Below are 20,067 nucleotides of genomic sequence, written 5' to 3'. Positions count from 1 at the left end.
TGAACTCCCAGCATTCTCAGGACATATGCTGATCCCTAGTGGCCACTGCTGATATCCAGCATCTTCCTCCTCTTAACCTGTGAGTCCCTCTCTGGATTGGAACTGGACTGGAACCAAAGACCATCTTGGAAGCAACATTACCAGCCCCAGCAGTCAAAAATCATGAGTTGACCTCCCAAAGTCACAGACTCTACCACTGCCCCTTCATTCATTCTTCGGTGGCAATTCGGCGTCAGGCCCTTCCCTCCGAGAGGGACTGAGGGACCCGCCGCCGAAGAGCCAGCCCTGGGGGAGGGTGCAATTTTATATTCTTGCCTCGGGTGCAAAAATACCTAGTTAGGCTCTGTGCGGCGGTGATAACCAATAACACCATCGCCATGTTTTACATAAACAAGCAGGGTGGAGCCTGTTCCTCCCCTCTGGGTCGCGAAGCTCTCCAGCTTTGGGAATTCTGTATAGCCCACTCCATTCACCTGGAGATGTCCTATCTTCCAGGAGCGCGGAACGAGCTTGCAGACCACCTCAGCAGGTCGTTTTGCAACCACAAGTGGTCCATCCATCTGGACGTCATACATTCCATCTTCCAAAGCTAGGGATTTCCTCGGGTAGATCTTTTTGCCACCAAGAGCACCAGGAAGTGTCCAACGTTCTGCTCTTTCCAGAAACTCAGCCTGCGCTCCATCTTGGACACGATCATGCTTCCCTGGGGAGGCTTCCTCATGTATGCCTTCCTCCTGATCCCACTTGTCCACAAAGTGCTCCTCAAGATCCACAGAGGTGATTCTGCTGGCCCCAGCGTGGCCACGCCAACGTTGGTATACCACACTTCTGGAGCTGTCCATGGACACCCTGATCACACTGCAGCTCAACCCTGATCTGTTCACACAGGACTACGGTTGCTTCCTTCATCCAGACCTCTAGTTCCTCCACCTCATGGCTTGGAAGCTTCATGGTTAAACCCTATAGAGCTCTAATGCTCAGAACAGGTGAGGGAGGTACTGCTTGGTAGCAGGAAACCTTCCACCAGAGCCACTTACCTAGCTAAGTGGAAAAGGTTCTCATTCTGCTCTGAGCACTGCCACCTCTCCCCCCTTCAAGCATCTATACCACTCATCCTTGACTATCTATTACACCTGAAACAGCAGGGGTTGGCAGGTTCATCCGTCAGGGTGCACCTTGTGGCCATCTTGGTGTTTCACCCAGGAGAGCTGGGGCGCTCTGTATTAGTCAATCCCATGGTAGGGCATGTCCTGAAGGGCAGGGAGAGACTATAGCCACATTCGCGATCTCAATCTGCTCTTCTTCAGGTTAATGGTGGCCCTGTTGGAACCACTGGTGCCAGGCTCCCTTCTGTACCTCTTATGGAAGGTGGCATTCCTAGTTGCCATTATATCAGCCAGGAGGGTGTCAGAGTTAAAAGCACTAACTTCCAACCCTCCCCCCGCATCTCATAACTTGTTCTTTGAGCTGTGTTGTTCACATCCATTCCAATACCTATCCTCCTTTCCCCTCTGTTGGAGTAGCTGGCAAGAAGGAACTGAAGGGGGGGTTGGGTCAGCAGGGTCATATATTTAGAACCACGAAGGCGCCATTCCAGGGGGCTCCCTAACCGACCCGAGGAGAGCTGCTAAGGGGAAAGGTTTCCGATGACCGTGCATGTGGCGCACGCCCACCTGATTGGCATTGATGCGAACAACATATCTCAAAGAACAACAGTTACGAGAAGATGAGTAACCATTTCCCCCATTCTTGAACAAGTAAATAAAGTTAGGTGACACAAAGAGGAGGAAAAAGCAAATCCCCAGCTCCAAGCATCCCCTTACTTCCCAACAGTTAAGTTAGATCTGAATTTTGTCATTTACGGTTGCGGGGAGGGGGAGTGATAAAGCCCTAGACAGAGTGACTCTGACATTTGAGAAGCCCACCTCTGAATGGGCAGCAAGGTTGAGCTCTATCCAAAGGTACCTTGCAGAGTAGGGTGACAACTGGATGAGGGGTGTTCTGGGACACACAGTTTGCTAGGGAACACCAGTGCCTCTCAAGCAGCAGGTGGCGCTGATGTCCTCTTACCTGACCGGGGGAGGACGTTAGACATCCAATCCTGTTCCCATGGATGCCAGCCCCAGCCCAAGGTACAGAAGAGCGTCAACAAAAATAACCCTCCCACGTGGTTTCCTTGGATGGCTTTTGTCCGCTAACCACAGAGATGACGCCGCAGCGTCCCACACCCATCTCATGACAGAGAGGAGAGGAGAGGCGGGGCCTGGCTCGGAGCTGGTGCTTGAGCGAGGCGGTCGGGCGGGGCAGCGCGGGAGGCGGGGTCTGCGGCAGCCGCCGGCTCGGGGAGCTCCGCCGTGGTGGGGAGCGGCTCCAGCACGGTACGGAGCCCGCGGGGCCGCGCCTGGAGACGCAGAAAAGGCGGGGGCGGGGCGGCTAGGCCCGCGAGGGGCTGGGGACCCCGCCCTATGGCGTGCGGGCGCCGCCCCTCCAGGATTTAGCTGGAAGGGGCAAGAGCAGCCGCCAACTCGCCCCAGCCCCGGGGGAGGCTGGTGCAATCCCGTCCCGTGGCCGCACGGGGAGTTACTCTGCAAGAGCAGCTAATCCCGATGAACGTGGCGTGCACACGATTAGCCTGGAATTAGGAGTGCTTTGTTGTGGATTAGGATGAAGCGAATTCGGAATAGGGTGGTCTGGAATAAGAGCATCCACACATGGAGTTACCAGGAATGGTTAATCAGCTTTAAATTCATACCCTATTAATTTTCTTGCATAGCCAAGGCCCTAATCTATCCAGCCGGGGCGCAGGTCCCCTCGCTGTGCAGCTCTTCTCCCCCTAGGCTTTCACAGACCTACTGTCCACACATTAATTCTCCTTATTCAGACTATCTGCCCTAGGTCGGCATTGTTTCTATTGTTCATTTATACCCCTCAGAGCTAAAATGGGATGTGCTCTCCTTTCCTGGCTATGCATGCTGAGGAATTGATCTTTGACCCTCTCAAAGAGTAGACTGCACCTAAGAGCATTTGCAGGTGTTAATCTACAACAGAAGCTGGGAAGTCTTGGTTGAAAAACTTTATTTTGTCTAGTGAAAAGAAATGTATAATCAACAGCAAAAGATTTTCTATACTAGAAAATGTATCCATTGTTGATATTGTGTGGAACTGAAGGGCACTGGAATCTTTCATTGCAAACATAAGCAGGACAAAACTATATTAGGCACCTTCAGAAACTAGGTTTTAATTTTGTTCTGAGTAGCGCTCAGCTATGGTGGTTTCTGAACTGATGTTAAACATGGTTTGGTCTTGTCCATACTGTTCTGAGCACCAGCTTAGCTGTGTACAGTGCTGATGCCTATTGTTAGCAATGGATATTCTTCCTAATGTAGTTACAGCCTTATTATTCTATCCCCTTTCCTTCCTTCAGTGAGATCCTGTCTATCCTAGAGCTAACACTGGCACAACCTTACTAAAATTAGCTGTGTTAGAAACTCTAGTGTAGATGGGCCACCAGCTGCCCTCACTGTTGCTGGCACTTTTTGATTATATTTGTTCTAAGCAGTTTGATGGAACAGTCCTTAAAATGCTGGTAGCTCATTTATGCTAGGGCTCCTGACATTGCAAACCTGGTGGACATAAACTGGTGCTAGCTCTGGTGGGAAATTTCAGAAACCTTTCCTTAAGGTAGATGGGGTGTGAGAGTACTTTTGGCTGCATTCCCTTAACCTTTCAAACTTCTTACTCACTCATTGTGATTAATGTTCTTTACATCTAAGTGAAATATCATTAGGGTTTTTGTTAAATCCTTCACAAAATTTACCCTGCATTTTGATTACCATTAGAGAAAGTTGACAGTAAGGGCTATAGCATATGAAATTTGTGTTGGTGTTTGGGATGTGTGCTACAACACAGTTCCTCTAGGATTAAAGGTGTTAATCAGAGTTGGCTCTACTGTACATGCAATTTCCTAGGACAACAAAATACAGTATTAGAGGAGTCAAACTGTTTATAAGCTTTTCAGTTTGCTTAGGGCAGCAAAAACCCAGGTTGTAACCCTAACCAATCAAGACAGAAAAGGGTAGTCATTCAATGAGGTTAAAGGAAAATTCAAGTGATATCAGAGTCCAAAAAGGGATCGTTGAGCAAGCATACGTTGTTACCATTTTATCATTAAATATTTACACAGCACCATGAGTATGGATAGTACAGAATTATAAAAAGACAGTTTAAGATGTAAATGAGACATAGTGCATCAAGCAATGGCAGCAAACAGCCTCTCTTTTTAAAAACAAATCTCTTAATGTATTTTCAGAAGATGAACTCAGAATTGATGGAGCAGGAGAGAAGGTTAGCAGTGGAAGGTGTTCTGGGTTCTTCGTCTCAACACTTGTGTAACCTTGGGTGACACTTAGCTGATCTGTTCTTCAATTTGCCCTCTCTAAATAATGGGGTCTGATTTATCATTTGATGATATTGCCACTGGAATTAAGAATCTTAAGCCTAAGAGGGGAGTGAATAAGGGAAACCTCTTGTGCCTCTTCTGCTGAAAATGTGAATATGTTATTTTGAGTAGTTTTGGTGTTAGAGGTTTCTATTCTGAAAGTTACACTAAGATGAAATACATGTAACGTACCTTTTGTACTGTTTGTTTGGACTGTAACCCATTCTTTTTATTCTTTATCACACATCCTATGACTTGATCCTTAATTTTTGGATTTTTTATTTTAAAATGATAGATTTACTATTCATTCTCTGAACAAGCATGAATTGGATCTTTTTATGAAGACACACTATTAACCTGCTAAGGCCTCTAAATTTACTTTCCTTATTGGGAGATAAATATTATTTGTCAAACCATGCATGCACACACGTGCATGTGTGCGCACTCACACACACCATCCTACAGGCTTGATGAATAATATTTATCTCCCAGTAAAGAAAGTAAATATAGCAGCTTAACAGGTTAATAATAGTGTCTTAATAAAAAGTTCAAATTCATATATATATAATCTATTAGTGGGGTATGAAGACCATCCAAAATAAATTCCACTAACTCTTTATAAACACACAGCACCACCATGTATTTTGCTTATGCCAAGTATTTTTCATAATCCTGTGCCTGTAAACCTGGCTGCTTGGGACTATGAATCCAGCTGCAAAGATGCAGGTAGAGGAAGATGATGAATAAGAGCAACATCTAGCACTTTACAGGAGTACTATGGAGATTACTTCATGTTTTCAGAGTGTTTTGAGAGTTCTGATTATAAGATGCAATAGATGTACAAAGTATTACTATAGTATGAGTTTGCTTTGTAGTAAAATTTTCTGAAAACCTTATTCTTAGTAAAGTCGTAATAGCATTTAAAAAAAATCATTTTTGTGGCAATTCTGAGCAGTTGTCATTGCCATCATGTTATAATTATATATTTTTGTTATTTTGCCATTTTCTCTCACACAGATAATGTTAACCAAAAATACAGCTTTCCAAAAATTAACTGAGTTCATTATAGAGTTTGGAAGAAATCCTTGTGAAATATAACATTTAAGGAAACGTATAAGATTTGGGCTTACAAACAATGGAAGAATACACTGTGTTAAAAGTACTTGGAGAGGGATCCTTTGGGAGAGCTCTTTTAGTTTTTCATAAGAGTAGTGACCAGAAATATGCAATGAAGGAAATAAGACTTCCCAAGGTAAGTGTTTACGCTCTCCTTCTTTGTATTTGTTATCTTAATTCTGTAACTGCCTTTTAAAAACTCACTATACCCTCCAACAGGGGCAGGCTAAGACTATTCTTGAGAAAGTGCAACATTTCAGAATTTAGGCCCAGATCCTTCAAAGGTATTTAGGTGTCTGATTCCTAGAGTTAGGCACCTAAATACCTTTGAGAATCTGGGCCTTAGCCAGCCCAGTGCTGAGTGCCTTCACTGGGAGATAAGGGTCTTGAGAATCTTACAGGATCTGGCCTTTAATAAGTACTGCAGGACTGAGGATGTTACTGGTAACCAGTAAAGACTGACCAGCATCACATTTGTGGCTGAAGATTAGAATTATGGCACATGGAAAGTTATATAGAGTTAAATCCTGGTTCTACTTGAAGTCAATGGCAAAACTCCCATTGACTTCACTGGGGACAGGATTTCACTACAAAGAGGAAGTAGTCAGGTTGTCATCATTGTTTGTTGCTGAAATTCAATTATTTCAAATTACTTGCTTTTCATTCAGCTATCCAAGAAAGCTCAAAATTATTTTTCACAGAGGCTTTGGTTATACCCTGATTAAAGTTAAGTTTATACTAAGGCACATTCAAATAATCTGATATAAGCTCTGATAGACCTTGAACTGTTCCAGAGCTAGGAAGTGCTGCTTCATTACCTAGTTCTGCAGTGGTCCGAATAGAAAATCATAAAGTGATGTAGCAAGGTACCCCATCTATTCAAAAAAGCATACAGAATGGCTCTAAAATACTTACATTCTCTAGAGATACAATTCTGGGAAGTTTATTTTGTGTGCTATTTTTCACTTATTGATTTTACAATAATGGATGGAGTTTTAAAGTTTCTAAATGAATGGCTTTTTAAAGCAGTTGAAGAAAATAAATTGAAAGCTAGTGCTTCAGAAGTAATTCTGGTTTTGAAAATGACATGTAGTATATGTAAAGATTTATTATTGCAACATTTGTATAATTGTACTTATCAATGTGTTTTCAGTCTCCAGCTGATGTACAGAGCTCTAGGAAGGAAGCTATTCTGTTGGCTAAAATGAAACACCCAAATATTGTTGCCTATAAGGAATCATTTGAGGGTAAATATATAGGTTTTCAGAATGTATCTATTTGCATTATTTAGACTGAAAGCTCTTGCAAGCTTTTGGTGGGGCCTGGATTTTTTTTCTTTAAACTGTATTTCTGTAAAATACATAGCATATGTTGGTGCTATATAATAACAATGATACATTTAGCATGCTAATGAAATTACTAATTAATCTAAATCTTAAATTATTTAAAATTTAGCTGATGGACATCTGTATATAGTGATGGAATACTGTGATGATGGAGATCTAATGCAAAAGATTAAATATCAAAGAGGAAAGTTGTTTCCTGAAGATACGGTAAGAAAAAGAAACTAATTAAAGCCAGCCACATAAGAATACTTTTTCATGTGAACTGATGATCATCAAATGATGTATATTGAAAATGAGCAGGATGTTAGATAACTGACCTGCCAGGTAGTTGAAGGGTGTTCAAAATATGCCCTTACCTCAGACAATACTAAGGATGTGACGCCACTGTTTTCTTCTGGTGCTACTCCCCAAAAAGCAGCACTAACCATGGTACTTCGGAGAGTGGTGGCAACATGTCAGACAGCTACTACACCAAGTGTGGCAACCTTGATTGTCAAAAGAACAGGAGTACTTGTGGCACCTTAGAGATTAACAAATTTATTTGAGCATAAGCTTTTGTGGGCTGCATCCCACTTCATCGGATGCATAGAATAGAACATATAGTGAGGATATATATATATATATATATATACATACAGAGAACATGAAAAGGTGGGAGTTGCCCAACCAACTCTAAGAGGCTAATTAATTAAGATGAGCTATTGTCAGCAGGAGGGGGGGAGAAACCCTTTGTAGTGATAATCAAGATAGCCCATTTCAGACAGTTTGACAAGAAGCTGTGAGGATACTTAACATGGGGAAATAGATTCAATGTGTGTAATGGCTCAGCCATTCCCAGTCTCTATTTAAGCCTAAATTGATGGTATCTAGTTTGCATATTAATTCAAGTTCAGCAGTTTCTCATTGGAGTCTGTTTTTGAAGCTTTTCTGTTACAAAATTGCCACCTTTAAGTCTGTCTGAAATGGGCTATCTTGGGTAGGGTGGGACAATTTCAGTAATAACAAGATAAACCTGAGTTATTTGAGAGACACTGTACATAGACAACATACATACTGTGTAAAACATGGTGAGATTTGTATTTTTGCTGCCAAGTATATAATGAAGAGTTTAAAATAAAATCTAAAGGACCGTGAAGTAAAGTTCTGAGGTTGTATTGCAAATGAACAGTGAGTGAAACACTCTGTGATACAAGTGGAAGTATCCACACGGTCAAATACTAACTTAATATAAAGTAGTGAAATATATAACTCCCACCCAAATTTATTTACACTTTGTTTATTTATAATGACTAATATTTTCCATTTTGGAGGCAACTTTTTAGTTAAAACTCGAGGGCCAGGAAATGTTGATCTAATTCAGTAGTTAGATTGGCTCAGCAGCCCTAAGAGCCCTACAAAGTACATTTAAAGTACGTTTTACTCTTCTTAAAAATATAGTGTCTAGTTTACAGTTTGAATATTCTCATGTAACTATACAATTATAATTGAAGTGCCTGTAAAATGGCTTTCAGAAACAAGATTCTTTGACTGTCCAGCTTTATTTATACTAACAATGAGTGTTTTACTTGCCATATTGAAATGTCACATATCTTAGTAGTTAAATCTTTACGCTGTCTAATGGGAGGTCACTAGAGCTGTCAAGCGATTAAAATAATTAATCACACGATTAAACAATAATAGAATACCATTTATGTAAATATTTTTGGATATTTTCTACATTTTCAAATATATTTATTTGAATTACGACACAAAATACAAAGTGTACAGTGCTCACTTTATATTATTATTTTTGATTACAAATATTAGCTCTGTAAAAAACAAAAGAAATAGTATTGTTCAATTAACGTAAATCAATTACTCTAATGCAATCTCTTTATCATGAAAGTTGAACTTACAAATGTAGAATTATGTACCAATAATAACTTCATGCAAAAACAAAAGAATGTAAAACTTTAGATTCTACACGTCCACTCAGTCCTACTTCTTGTTCAGCCAATCACTCAGACAAACAAGTTTGTTTATATTTACAGGAAATAATGCTGCCTGCTTATTATTTACAATGTCACCTGAAAGTGAGAACAGGCATTCGCATGACACATTTGTAGCCAGCATTGAAAGGTATTTACGTGCCAGATATGCTAAACATTCATATGCCCCTTCAGGCTTCGGCCACCATTCCAGAGGACATGCTTTCATGCTGATAATGCTTGTTTAAAAACAACCAACATTAATTAAATTTGTGACTGAACTCCTTGGGGGAGAATTGTATGTCTCCTGCTCTGTTTTACCCACATTCTGCCATATATTTCATGTTATAGCAGTCTTGGATGATGGCCCAGCACATATTGCTCGTTTTAAGAACACTTTCACTGCAGATCTGACAAAACACAAAGAAGGTACCAATGTGAGATTTCTAAAGATAACTACAGCACTTGACCCAAGGTTTAAGAATCTGAAGTGCCTTCCAAAATCTGAGAGGGAGGAGGTTTGGAACATGCTTTCAAGAAGAGTTAAAAGAGCAACACTCCAATGCGGAAACTTCAGAACCTGAACTACCAGAAAAGAAAATCAACCTTCAGCTGGTGGCATCTGACTCAGATAATGAAAATGAATGTGCGTTCGTCAGCACCACTTTGGATCGTTATCGAGCAGAACCTGTCATCAGCATGGACGCACGCCCTCTGGAATGGTGGTTGAAGCATGAAGGGACATATGACTCTTTAGTGCATCTGGCACGTAAATATCTTGTGATGCCGGCTGCAACAGTGGCATCCGAACGCCTGTTCTCACTTTCAGGTGACATTGTAAACAAGAAGCGGGCAACATTATCTCCTCTAAATGTAAACAAACTTGTTTTTCTGAGCCATTGGCTGAACAAGAAGTAGGACTGAGTGGACTTGTAGGCTCTAAAGTTTTACATTGTTTTGTTTTTGAGTGCAGTTATGTAACAAAAAAAAATCTACATTGGTAAGTTCAACTTTCATGATAAAGAGATTGCACTACAGTACTTATATAAGGAGAATTGAAAAATACTGTTTCTTTTGTTTATCATTTTTGTAGTGCAAATATTTGTAATAAAAATAATAGAAAGTGAACACTGTACACTTTGTATATTTTGTGTTGTAATTGAAATCAATATATTTGAAAATGTAGAAAAAACATCCAAAATATTTAATACATTTCAATTGGTGTTCTATTGTTTAACAGTGCAATTAAAAGTGCGATTAATCACAAAGAATTTTTATAATCGCGATTAATTTTTTTGAGTTAATTGCGTGAGTTAACTGCGATTAATCGACAGCCCTAGAGGTCACCTTAAATTTATGCCTGATTTACTTTTAATTCCCATCTTGGGTGGTTGTCGACACTGTTAACTTGTTTGTTCTTTGCTGTGTCTTATAATTTTTCATTCCACCAATAAAGTTCATATAACACATGCATTTGTATTGTCATAACTTTTTAGTCACTTTTTTCAGATACTTCACTGGTTTGTACAGATGTGCTTGGGAGTGAAGCACATTCATGACAGACGTGTGTTGCATAGAGATATCAAGTCCAAGGTAATTAGAATAACTTTAATAGCTGTTATTACAAGTTGCCAACAGCCCTCTTCCACTTGGGATATCTAATTCCCTGAGTGCTGTGGTTCATTTTAAATTCTTTATCCCAGCGTGAGAGTATTAGATTAATCGAACTATCAGGATTATAACTCATTTAAATGAAAGTGTGGTCTCAAAGTAGCTGCAGGTTTAATATCTATCATTTTGCTTCTATTCGCGAATCCTTGATGATAGCAACTTGCTTGTGGCTAGTTGCAGGCAATTTAAATTTAAGGGAAGGCATAAAAATGGAGGGGCTGAAATGACAAACATTATACATATCTTGCCTTTCATCTTCTCTGTTTCATCTTCTCTGTTAACCATTCCCAGAGAGTAGTTATCAGTGGTTCACAGTCCTGCTGGAAGTACATAACGAGTGGGGTCCTGCAGGGATCAGTTCTGGGTCAGGTTCTGTTCAATATCTTCATCAGTGATTTAGGTAATGGCATAGAGAGTATACTTATAAAGTTTGCAAGAAGGGCGGCCAGCACGTCCCTCAGCCCATGCCGCTTCCTGCAACCCCCATTGGCCTGGAGCAGTGAACCACGGCCACTGGGAGCCGCGATCGGCCGAATCTGCAGACGCGGCAGGTAAGCAAACAGGCCCGGCCCGCCAGGGGCTTTCCCTGAACAAGCGGCGACCCTATTTTGAGAACCACTGGTCTAGATAATACTTAGTCCTGCCACAAGTGCAGGGGACTGGACTAGAGGTCCTCTCGAGGTCCCTTCCAGTGCTGTGATTCTATGATTACTCTCTAAAAGAAAGTTAGCAACTCAGAAAGAGGTGTGGGATAGTGGTTTGAGTACAGAACTGGGATGCAGAATTCCTGAACTCTAATTCTACCTTTGCTACTGACTCTGGCCTTGGGTAAGCCACTTAACCTTTCAATTTTCCCTGTAAATGAAGGATAATTTTACCTTCCTTGCAGAGGGAATATGAGGATTCATTTTGGTACAGTGAAGATAAAACCTCTATCTGTAGCCTTTCTGAAGTGTCCATCACTATATTATCTATATAGTGTGCAATGCAGAAACATTTGTTAGAAAACAATTCTTAAGTACATTCATTCTTACTCCTTATTTTGCATTGCAGAATATTTTTCTCACTCAAAATGGAAAAGTAAAATTGGGAGATTTTGGATCTGCACGTCTTCTTACAAAGTATGTAGATATTGCCCCTGGATTCAGTGATCTAAACTATATATTTTTTTACCATTGCTTAAATATTACAGAAAGCTTATGTCATTGCTTTTCATATGGCTTTTCTTTTTTCTTTGGCAAGTCCAATGGCATATGCTTGTACATATGTAGGAACTCCTTATTACGTACCTCCAGAAATATGGGAAAACTTGCCATACAACAACAAAAGGTAGGCACTTAATCAGTGATCAAAAGACGATGCATTATTGTAATATAATATTTAATACTTGTGCTACAGATTGCCTTGGTGATCAATCCATGTATCTGGAAGACTCAGGTTTAGAGCTTGTTCTTGTAGAGTTTGGGAGTATTTTGGAGGTGATTATCTCAGTTTTCAGATGGGAAGGCCTAGGTTACACCTCACTTGAATAGCTTCAAGTGCAGTACTGTCCAACCCAAAAGTTCAAAGATCACGAGACAGACCCCCTCCAGATTATTAGAATTTGTTTTAAAGATGAGATTGTGTTTCTCGATCTGTCTTTTGATTTTTGAACTCCCCCAGCCCACCCCCATTGTGGGTGTGTGGCAATTAGTGTTACCAGCTCTTCCAAATTCATCCTTGCCCATTCTAGGAGCTCTCACTGGTTGATTGATGGTGCAGAGCTTCCAGCTTCTTCACAAACCCCAAAATTTTAATGAATTCTGTGCCCCCTTTGGAGTTTGGGGGGCATATCTGCCTGTCCCCGAGCCCAGCAATGAATTATGTACAGTAGAACCTCAAAGATATGAACACCAGAGTTCCGGATTTACCAGTCAACTGGACACCCTCTGGAACCAGAAATAATCAGGCAGCAGCACAGACACAAAAAACTCCCTCAAAACCAGCGCTCTCCTTGTAGCTAGAGCCCCAGGGCAGAAGCTGGGAACAACTGCAGGGCTGAAGTCCCGAGCCCTTGTGCTCCCTGCGAGGCTGAAACCGGGAGTGGAGTCACGGGGCTGAAGCCCCGAGCCCCAGCGCTCCCCCCAGATCTAAAGCCCTGGGCCCTGGTGCTCCCAAGGGTCAGAAGCCCTGACTCCCCCGCCCCCCCCCGCCCCTGTGGCTGCAGCCCCAACCCTCCCCTGCGGCTGCAGCCCCAAACACCCCCTGCAGTGGGTGAAGTCTGTAATGTCTTGTTCAGAGTTATGGACGTTTCAGAGTTACGGACAACCTCCATTCCCGAGGTGTTTGTAACTTTGAGGTTCTACTGTAGTCCCCAGTCCTCACATCAGCTTTTCTTCTTCAGACCAGACATCTGCCATTTGCCTCTCATTCCACCTCTGCTCCTCCTGCAGCTCCAAGCGTTTTTTTTTTTTTAGCCCCCTCTGCCAGGCCTGGGCTTGGGGGTGCAGCTCCATGGTTCTTTCCATCTCTTTTCCCATGTCAAGAACAGAGAGCAGATGGATCTATTTTTCACAGGGAGGGAGGGGGAAGCAGGACTGTCTTGAGCCTCGGGGTTCTATCTGCTCCTCCCTCCTCCCCTTATGAGAATAGTGTCAGTTGTTGACTTCTTGATGGGAGAACTCTGCATGTTTCCTGAAGCAACCCTCACTGAGTGCTCTTCCCCAGGAGATGGGAAAATGGAGAAGGCAGCCAATTAAAGGGGGATTTCTGCTGTCCTGAGATAAGCTCCAGCAGTGGTCAGAATTGCTACTTGTGACAGTTGGCAATGCTGCAAATGGCTGATGTATTATGAAACAGCCTGGTGGGAGAGTGCCTGCCTATGCTGGCTGCAGTGTGTGCGCCACAATGAGCGTGAGTAATTTTGCTGCACGAAGTCAGTCAGGAAAAATGCTACTAACAAAAAATGAACTCCCACTGTAGATTGGCTATCACTACTTATCGATGAGTTTTCTTGGTCTGTTTCCTGATCAGGTAGGGTAAGCAAGAGTCTTTACTCTCATTACCTAAAAAGATAAACACGTAGTCTTATTCTGGGAGGGTGTAGTCCAGACTAGTAAGTGGCTGTGTCACTGCCTTCCCTGAAATTCTAGTTGCCTTAAATTCTCTGCTGCTGTAGCTCACAGCCTGGACACCGACAGCCAGCAGACAAACATACTGAGTGTCTTTGTGTTAAGCATCTCTGGCTCAGCACTCTAATTCCAGTAGTCTGCTTGTTACATCCCAGCCCCACTCTGGTATCCATCAGCTTTGGTTACTACTAACCAGGTGACTCCAACACACTCTGAGTCTCAGATTTTCCCCAAACTGTGTGCTTGGCAATGTCCAGCCCTTTCCTGAACCGTTCAGAGGAATAATAAGGTTTGTTAGCTCCTCTAAAGAGACAAAATGCACAGCTTGTCTCTTTAACTGGTGATAACAGTCACTTTAATTCAAACACAGAGCTGGGTTGGTTTAGATTAAAAGTAAAACAAATGTATTAACAAAAGGAGATAAGATTTTAAGTGAGTTCAAATATAAAGGATAGAGTTAGGAATGGTTACAAGCAAATAACAGTGAAAAACTCTTGCTAAAGACTAAGACAACAAAACTGTAGTCTTAGTTCCAGCAATATGGCTCTGTCCCTCCCCCCAATCCTTGGTCAGGATCTCTCCCCAAAGACAAAGTGCTCAGTTCCTTTGTCGTCTTAGGTGAAAAATAACTTGGAATTCTTTCCCACTCTCTCTTATAATCCAGTGAACCTTTGACATAGATTCTTGTGAAGGTTACCCCCCCCCCAATAAATAAATAAATAAAGTTCATTCAAGCTGTGAGAAAGGAGACATAGGGTCTGCTGGTGAAGGAAGTTTCATGCTGGTTTCTTCCCCTACATGGTGTTTGCTAAAATGCAAATTGATCGGTTCCTGCCTTCCCTGTGCTATTGAATGGTCTCTTAACATGTGATTGCTAATCAACTTGGATGACACCTGGCTTGTCCTTTGTCCGGGAGTAACCTGTTTACCCCCTCCGCAGACATGCCTGGTAAATACATTTTAGTTCCTCGTTTCCTTCATATTTGTAATGTCCCTTGAGTATTTACTGTACATACGCCCCACAAAAATATTATCAGTGTGTTGTTAGTTTTCCAATAATACCTTAGGTGACACACATCAGATACAGTTTATGACATTAATAAATTGGGGTACACTGAACTGGTTAAACCTGTACCAGATATCCGGGAGCCCCTTGCCCTCTTGTACTGGGATGCTGTTAAGGTCACGCACATAGTTTTATATCATATTATATTCTGTGAATATTTCTGTTCATTTTAAGTTAAATGTATTTTTTTATTTGCATATAGTTGAACACTTGAATGATTAACATAACTTCTGCTAAACGTGACATTGAATTGTAATAGTTGGTTAACTACTTCTTATTTTGACTTCTCTGTATATATATTTCTAGTGATATATGGTCCCTGGGATGCATTTTATATGAGCTCTGTACTCTTAAACATCCAGTAAGTGTGCTTATTTGTATCAAAGCAATTCTAATTGTGTGTGTGTGTGTGTGTGTGTGTGTGTGTATATATATAAAACTTTCAAGTACTAATGAACTCTGAAATTTCATTAGCAGTTAGATAAATTGGATGGATTAACTGGTAATTACGCATATAGGTTTCCTAAGTGTTTTCTTCTCACTGAGTTTTACTCCATTTTAAAAAATTAATTATGACAGGCAACAAGTAGAAAATTAATATATATTTAACAAAACACTCACTGCATAAGAATGGTGAAACAAGTTCAGATCAATGGTCCATCTAGCCCAGTATCCTGTTTTCTCATAGTGGCCTGTGCCAGATGCTTTAGAGGGAATGAACAGAATAGGGCAATTTCGAGTGATCCATCCCTGTCTTCCAGTCTCAGCTAATTCTTTTTTGAACCCAGTTATACTTTTGGTCTTCACAACATCCTGTGGCAATGTGTTCCACAGATTGACTGTGTGTTGTGTGAAGAAGTACTTCTTTTGTTTGTTTTAAACTTGCTCCCTATTAATTTCACCGGGTGATCTCTAGTTCTTACATTATTTGAAGAGGTAAATATTCACTTTGTCTATACCATTTGTGATTTTATAGACCTCTAGCATATCCCTCCTTAGTTGTCTCTTTTTTATGATGAACAGTCACAGGTTTTTTTAATCTCTTCTCATATGGAAGTTGTTCCATACCCCTAATTATTTCTGCACTTTTTCCAATTCTGATACAACTTTTTTGAGATGGGGTGACCAGAACTGCAAGCGGTATTCAAGGTGTGAACATATCGTGGATTTACATAGTAGAATTATGATATTTTCTGTTTTATCATCTATCCTTTTCTTAGTGGTTCCTAATATTCTGATAGCTTTTTTGATTGCCACTACATATTGAGCAGATGTTTACAGACTCCATGTAGACTCCAAGATCTTTCTTGAGTGGTAAGAGCTAATTTAGACCCCATCATTTTGTATGTATAGTCAGGATTAATTTTCCCAGTGTACATTACTTTGTGTTCATCAGCATTGAATTTCATCTGCTATTTTGTTGCCCGGTCACCCAGTTTAGTGAGGTCCTGTCATGGAGTCACTGGGTTTGATCTGTGCCTGGGCCGGTAACCATTCTCCTGGGAGTGACCCCTTTAGTGTGCCAGGCTCCAAGGACCCACACAGTTCCACAGGGGCAGGCCTGTGACCTCTGAGACTCCAAGACTGGGCCTTTGGCACTGGTGATTCCTGTCTCTTTCCGTGGCTCCCTACAATGAATCCATCCAAGCCAGACTCCTGTAGGAGGCTTGTACTGTATCCCTTCAGGGCGCAATGCTCTCAGGAAGTACTTCCAGCAGCACAGGCAACCTTTTAAAACAAGGTAACCTTTTATTAGTCACCTGGCACACAGAATCTGAACAGCCGTAGGTTAGCACAGAGAGGCAGAAGTTAAGCCATAGTCCATCCTAGCCAAGCCAGTGCAGTGATGAACCAGCCAAGCGCTAATGGACACCATCTCTGGCTCTATCCTCCTGTTCCCCTTTGTCTCCCCTAGTCCAGGCTCCCGAGTCCCTCCAAAAGGGCTCCCCTTCTTCTAGTCAACTGACGCTTTGTTCTTCATCTCAGTTCACAACTCCTGCCTGCTGGGATTTCCTGCTGTTAGGTCTTGATTGTTCAGTCATTGTAGAGTCTCTTTATCTTGCTAGAGCCTCTGTTGATTTGGGTTGGTTTCACCCAGTTTTTTTTTTAATGACTCTCTTCCTTCCACAAGGCAGCGAAGTGACACACACACACACACACCGCCTTTCTCCTGCGCTGTTCCAGGAGCACCGCTAACCCTTTTGCATCCATTGGGTAGCAGTGCAAGATACAGAGGGAGACTGAGGCATGTCTTAGATTCATAAAATATATTACAGAAAATTCCTATTTCATCACAGATCCCTTTGTAACCTTCACAGTCAGCTTTGGACTTAACTATTTAAAGTAATTTTGTATCATCTGCAAATTTTGCCACATCACAGTTCATCCCCTCTTCCAGATCACTTACAAATATGTTGAATAGCACAGGTCCCAGTACAGATCTTTGGGGGACCCCACTGTTTACCTCTTTCCATTGTGAAAACTGACCATTTATTCCTACCCTTTGTTTCCTATCTTTTAACCAGTTACTGATCCATGAGAGGCACTTCCCTTTTGTCCCATGACAGCTTACTTTGCTTAAGAGCCTTTGGTGAGGGACCCTGTCAAAGGCTTTCTGAAAGTCCAAATACTTTTGTCCACATGTTTTTCAACACCCTTAAAGAATTCTAATAGATTAGTGAGGTATGATTTCCCTTTACAAAAGCCATGTTGACTCTTGCATCTTTACTGATTGGCTAACTTTACTCTTGTGGTTTGATTGTAATCTCAGTTGTGTGAGGAAGAGGCCACTGATGCGATAGTGAACTTTGCCTATGCTGTTTCCTGTTCTTTTGGAGGCCTAGTAGTGAACATAAAATGTATCTATGCATAAGTTGTACATGTGAGAGTAACTTCTTCCCATGTTGAATTAGGTGATCTCTCTCCTACAACTTCCCACATGGAACATCACTTTTCAAAATTCCCATTAGGTTCCTCTTTTTTTAAATGCAGCTTTCTATATTTACTATTGTTTGTTCTAAGCAAGTTTTATTTTCCTTCTAATGTTGACACAATCAGGCATATGTAAAATATTCTTGAGTGCTGTTTATTTTGAAACATCTAAAAGAAGTTTTTGTCTCCAACACTGTCCACAGAGAAAACTTCACAATTGCATTATTACAGTTCTTTGAATTAAAATTATTTATTCTCTATCATACACCTGATGCACCTTTTTACTTACAATATTGGTTTTACACTTGCTGTATGTTAAATACAGGACTGGAAGTGTAAAATGCACTTTTAGCCAAGGAGTTGCAGTTGGTAGCACAAGCCTTTCAACTCGGGACAAAAAATTAAATTCTGGCTCAAGTCTGAAAGTGAAAATGAATTTGGTGTTCTCACTCAAGATACTATTTGCAAACATCACAACATTTGATACACAATTTGCAGCAAGCAGCCTTTGCTAGAGAAGCTCAGGAGTAGAATATCAGGTGTCTGGGGATGAAAGTGGACGAGAAGCTGGATATGAGTCAACAGTGTGCCCTTGTTGACAAGAAGGCTAATGGCATAGTGGGCTGCATTAGTAGGAGCATTGCCAGCAGATCGAGGGAAGTGATTATTCCCCTCCATTCGGTACTGGTGAGGCCACACCTGTAGTATTGTGTCCAGTTTTGGTCCTCCCACTACAGAAGGGATGTGGACAAATTGGAGAGAGTCCAGCAGCGGGCAAGAAAAATGATTAGGGGGCTGGAGCACATGACTTATGAGGAGAGGCTGAGAAAACTGGGCTTATTTAGTCTGCAGAAGAGAAGAGTGAGGGGGGATTTGATAGCAGCCTTCAACTACCTGAAGGGGGGTTCCAAATAGGATGGAGCTAGACTGTTCTCGGTGGCAGATGACAGTACAAGAAGCAAGAGTCTCAAGTTGCAGTGGGCAAGGTCTAGGTTGGATATTAGGAAACACTGTTTCACTAGGAGGGTGGTGAAGCACTGAAATGGGTTACCTAAGGAGGTGGTGGAATCTCCATCCTTAGAGGTTTTTAAGGCCCGGCTTGACAAATCCCTGGCTGGGATGATTTAGTTGGTGTTGGTCCTGCTTTGAGCAGGGGATTAGACTAGATGACCTCTTGAGGTCTCTTCCAACCCTAATATTCTATGATTCTATGAATACATCCCAGAACGATGTTCGCTTTTTTTGCAACAGCGTAACACAGTTGACTCATATTTAGCTTGTGGTCCACTATAACCCCCAAATCCCTTTCTGCAGTACTACTTCCTAGGCATTCATTTCCCATTTTGTACGTGTGCAACTGATTGTTCCTTCCTAAATGGAGTGCTTTGAGCAGGGGGTAGGACTAGATGACCTCGTGAGGTCTCTTTCAACCCTAATCTTCTATGATTCTGTGATTCTATGCCATACATTTTACCACTGTGCCCTGCCTCAGCTATTTTGGGAAGGTTGCAGTGCTAATAGTCCCTCATTTTCATTGGTATAGATACAGATGATTTATTAGATTATATGGGACATGAACATATAGTAGATTGAAAGTGGAACTCCCAAAATATTGTTGTTCCTAGAAGTTTCCTGTCTAGAAGGCTTTATGTCCACGATTACAGTTGCAATGTCAAGAATAAACTGTCACTATTATATCATTACCAGAAATACTACTTACAAAGGTAGTACTGACTGCCTATCAAAAACACTGTGTTCATGGCTGTTTAAGTGACAAAAGGCAGGAAGATAAATACTTTCCCTAGTAGCAGTAGAGACCCGAGGTTTTCAAAACTCGTGGGCCCAACAGATAGCATACAGTTACACAATATGCATTATTGTAGAAATAAACGTTAACATTGCTCTTATGTTATGTCAGCTTTTCTTTCCCTTCATATTTGCTTTCAAGGCTTTAAAATTATTTTCTTTCAAATTTAGTTTCAAGCCAATAGCTGGAAACATCTCATCCTTAAGATATGTAAAGGATCCTACAATCCACTTCCATCTCATTACTCCTACGAACTTCATTATTTAATAAAACAGATGTTTAAAAGAAATCCCAAGAACCGTCCATCGGCCAGTACTATTCTTGCAAGAGGTTGCTTAGCAAAACTTATCAAAAATTGTTTGCCAGCAGAGGTATAGTGTACTTTATTTTGTCTCCAATTAACAGAATTTAAAAGTAGTGCCTACATTTTAGAGGCTAATTCAAATAACTATATTGCCATATCTTGATGTTACTGAAAAATTACTATTTGGGAACCTGCTTAAAGAGTGTTAAAGAGTGTCACCATTCTCTGTTAATATAGGTTTACAAATCAGAACTATTACTGTAGAGGAGCTGCTGTTCTTATGTTGAATTGTGGTAACGTGGTTAGGACTA

At 41.3% G+C, this 20,067-nt stretch overlaps 1 protein-coding gene across 10 annotated transcripts in view; it reads left to right on the top strand.

Moving 5' to 3' along the window:
- Positions 1-2,202: 2,202 nt before the first annotated feature.
- Positions 2,203-20,067, top strand: part of NEK3 (NIMA related kinase 3) — a 29,934-nt gene continuing 12,069 nt past the window's right edge. For 3 of the 10 annotated variants that reach the window (XM_024104734.3, XM_024104732.3, XM_024104729.3), the window contains exons 1-9: positions 2,238-2,378; positions 5,456-5,690; positions 6,708-6,801; positions 7,010-7,107; positions 10,377-10,460; positions 11,592-11,659; positions 11,781-11,867; positions 15,021-15,075; positions 19,623-19,823. In XM_024104734.3, coding sequence (XP_023960502.2) covers positions 5,574-5,690; positions 6,708-6,801; positions 7,010-7,107; positions 10,377-10,460; positions 11,592-11,659; positions 11,781-11,867; positions 15,021-15,075; positions 19,623-19,823 — 804 coding nt within the window. In that variant the 5' untranslated portion in view covers positions 2,238-2,378; positions 5,456-5,573. Of the gene's footprint in view, positions 2,379-2,403; positions 2,730-4,309; positions 4,345-5,455; positions 5,691-6,707; positions 6,802-7,009; positions 7,108-10,376; positions 10,461-11,591; positions 11,660-11,780; positions 11,868-15,020; positions 15,076-19,622; positions 19,824-20,067 lie in introns of those variants that run through there. The other 7 variants (XM_065581265.1, XM_065581262.1, XM_065581264.1 and 4 more) reach the window with 5 other exon arrangements.

Source organism: Chrysemys picta, chromosome 1 (assembly GCF_011386835.1).
Source record: "Chrysemys picta bellii isolate R12L10 chromosome 1, ASM1138683v2, whole genome shotgun sequence".
Lineage (NCBI taxonomy): Eukaryota > Metazoa > Chordata > Testudines > Emydidae > Chrysemys > Chrysemys picta.
Note: the sequence above shows the minus strand (reverse complement) of the source record. Positions and strands in the feature narration are given on the sequence as shown.